Source organism: Galeopterus variegatus, unplaced genomic scaffold, assembly GCF_000696425.1.
Source record: "Galeopterus variegatus unplaced genomic scaffold, G_variegatus-3.0.2 Scaffold6603, whole genome shotgun sequence".
In the NCBI taxonomy this organism is placed as follows: Eukaryota; Metazoa; Chordata; class Mammalia; order Dermoptera; family Cynocephalidae; genus Galeopterus; species Galeopterus variegatus.
In genome coordinates this window covers 93,987-96,563 of record NW_007732714.1, presented here as the reverse complement: position 1 = coordinate 96,563, position 2,577 = coordinate 93,987, and the positions used below count along the sequence as shown (strand labels likewise).

Genomic DNA, 2,577 nt, shown 5'->3' with positions numbered 1-2,577 from the left:
TCAAAGTTTTCTTTATTCTCCTCTTCTTTTTCAAATGTGTAATACTCAGCATCCAATTCCTCATCAAAATTATCTTCTAAAGAAGTAACAAGTCTGGTTGTCTCATCGTCAGATACAAGTGCATCAGCAGTTGAGCCAAATTTGGTTTTCAAGTCCAGAGTCATGTCCTTTTGCAAAAGTTTATAAGCATCAATCTCCTGTTCACTCAAAAGCTGAGAACTATTGCTGGTTTTGTTGTTTTCACTTTGTGGCATTTTTAATTGATCTTGCAGCATTTCTTCAAGAGGTTCAAACAAAGACTGCTCTCCCTTAGAATCGCCCATTTGACTGTTTGCATGTTTCTTCTCAGCTATAAACCGTTCCTTGAGACCATTAGTCTTTTCTAGAAACACACTTTTGTTTTCCCCTAAGTTGGCTTCTTCTGGTTCAGGTTTAGGTTCAGTTTCCTTAGATACTTCAGGAGTTTTTTCCACATGCACATGCAGAGAAGTTTTTTCTACAGCTTTCCCAGAATCTCCAGTTGCAGACTTGTATAATTCCAAAAACCCTAAAAGTTCTTCTACATTATAATTATCAAAATCGTCTCTTCCGCCATCAAAGCAAACAAAATCTGTCTCCTGTAAGGGAAAGAAAAACATTGATGTGTCACTAACCAAGAGGCACAAGAGCAAACTCTTACCATGCTACTGACAGAGAAAACCCTAAGTTCATTTTGGCTCTAGAGGGGCTCCTGTGTCAACCGTGGGTGATGACTACTCTCAGGCAGTGGGGGGACAGGAGGCTGGAACCCACTTTCTCACCCAAGTAGTACTCCTGGCTTCGCTTCATTCTCTCTTCCCCAGGGAAGGAATGATTCATGTGGCTGGTGAGTTATGCTCAGCCCCATCCCTGTGTTGTGTTTTGGACCTGCCAGAGGGAAAACATATGTATTCTGTTCCTCCATGCTGTCCGTTTTGTAGGGACAATCCCCTTGGGGAGGAACCCCATTGGCTAGTTTTGTCTGTGGCTGGATAAGTCTGCTTTAGTCTAGAATGCAATGTTAGAAAGCCCATTATTTCTTGAGTCATTTTCTCCCAAAAACTTTATCCATAAGTAATGGCAGCATTTTGGTCTCCATTTGCCTGACTCCTCGGTCTGAGCACAGATTGGAAAAAGTAGGGTGTCATTTATTGGGTTCCTCAACTCCCAATATCTATGCTTGATGTTCCAGGAATTCACCTCATAGTAATTTGTCCAGGAGAAGCCAGAAGACCACCCAGCTTCTCTACCACTGTGCCCTCTGCACTGTACCTCTCTGCTCACCCAGCTAGAAGCAGGAAGAATCACCTTGCTGTCAGGCTCTAAGTCTACATGGATTTTTCGCTTATATTTTCCTTGGATTGGGAGAGATAAATAAGCTTAAGAAATACCTTACTGAGATACAGGTGCATGGGAGGTAACAATTTAAAGGGACAAAGAATGACATCAAGGGGGCTGTCCACGTTATCACTGCCATAAAGACAGCTTGAAAACAAGATTCAGTGAAGTACATACCTTACTGTAAATCAAGGTCCTAGGCAGTCTCTTCCTCGAGGGGAAGCCAAACAGGCAGAACGGCTGATTTTATGGCCCCTGGTATTATCATTAAATTTTAGGAATAGCAATAGCTCTGTGACTTCATCCATTCTGTCAATCTCATCTAAGAATTGCCCTTGCCCAGCAGTTTGCATGCTGTGCAGCAATCCCAAAGAGCCATTCAGAGATTTTTGAATGAAGGTGGGCATCAATTACTATAAATTTTAAACCTTCTAGAAAATAATCAGCTGGAATGAGGATTCCAGAACACAAAATCCTTTTAATCACAAAATGATTTTATCCCAGTGCACCACAGATGAACACTTTACAGAATGTGCAGTCAGTGCCTTACAGATGTGAGACCAGTCGTCACCTGAAACTCTCAGGTTCCTTTTCCACATCTATAACATAGCTATAATCCCTTAAATCATTAAAGTCTAGATATTAAGAAAACTCTTCTAAGTTTGCATTTCTGGCCCAGTAGGTAATTTAGGGTTTGATTAATTTAACGTGATTTCTACACACTTAAAATGTCTAATAGCTGCTCAATCAGTAGTTTTCAAATTGGGACACCTTCCCCTTTTGCTTGTACAATGAAATTATTTATCTATTAAATTTAATAACTAACTACAGACATATTGAATTCTTAATTTTCACATATAAAGCTGCAAAGAAAAACCTTGTATAAGAGTACACAGCCTTGTATAAGAACATCTGTTTGAATATATTGTATAACCATCAGATTATGATACAGGGTCCCCTTTAAATTCTTTTCAAACTTTTTTTTAAGAGGTAGTCTGATTCCGAATTAAAATCTGATACACGCATGCTAGCTTGTTTTTTTCCTTGACCAAAAGACATTCAAAAATAGTTAATTGAATATCACTGATAAATTTATAAGCCAATTCATAAGTGAGGACAAAAAAGCAATCCACAACTTACATCTGTTGGAGCTTGTAGCTCTTCTTTAGTATATTCATGGACTACTTTGATTAAATCCTTTGGAAAATATCCAAAAATATG

The 2,577-nt window shown here is 39.0% G+C and overlaps 1 protein-coding gene across 1 annotated transcript in view; it reads right to left on the bottom strand.

Annotated features, from left to right (window-relative positions):
• Positions 1-2,577, bottom strand: part of LOC103606474 (melanoma inhibitory activity protein 3-like) — a 59,437-nt gene that overhangs the window by 54,997 nt on the left and 1,863 nt on the right. Inside the window, exons 2-3 of the mRNA XM_008591063.1 lie at positions 2,497-2,573; positions 8-617 (exon numbers count right to left, since the gene is read on the bottom strand). Of these exons, the coding sequence (XP_008589285.1) occupies positions 8-617; positions 2,497-2,573 (687 nt within the window). The remainder of the gene's footprint in view (positions 1-7; positions 618-2,496; positions 2,574-2,577) is intronic.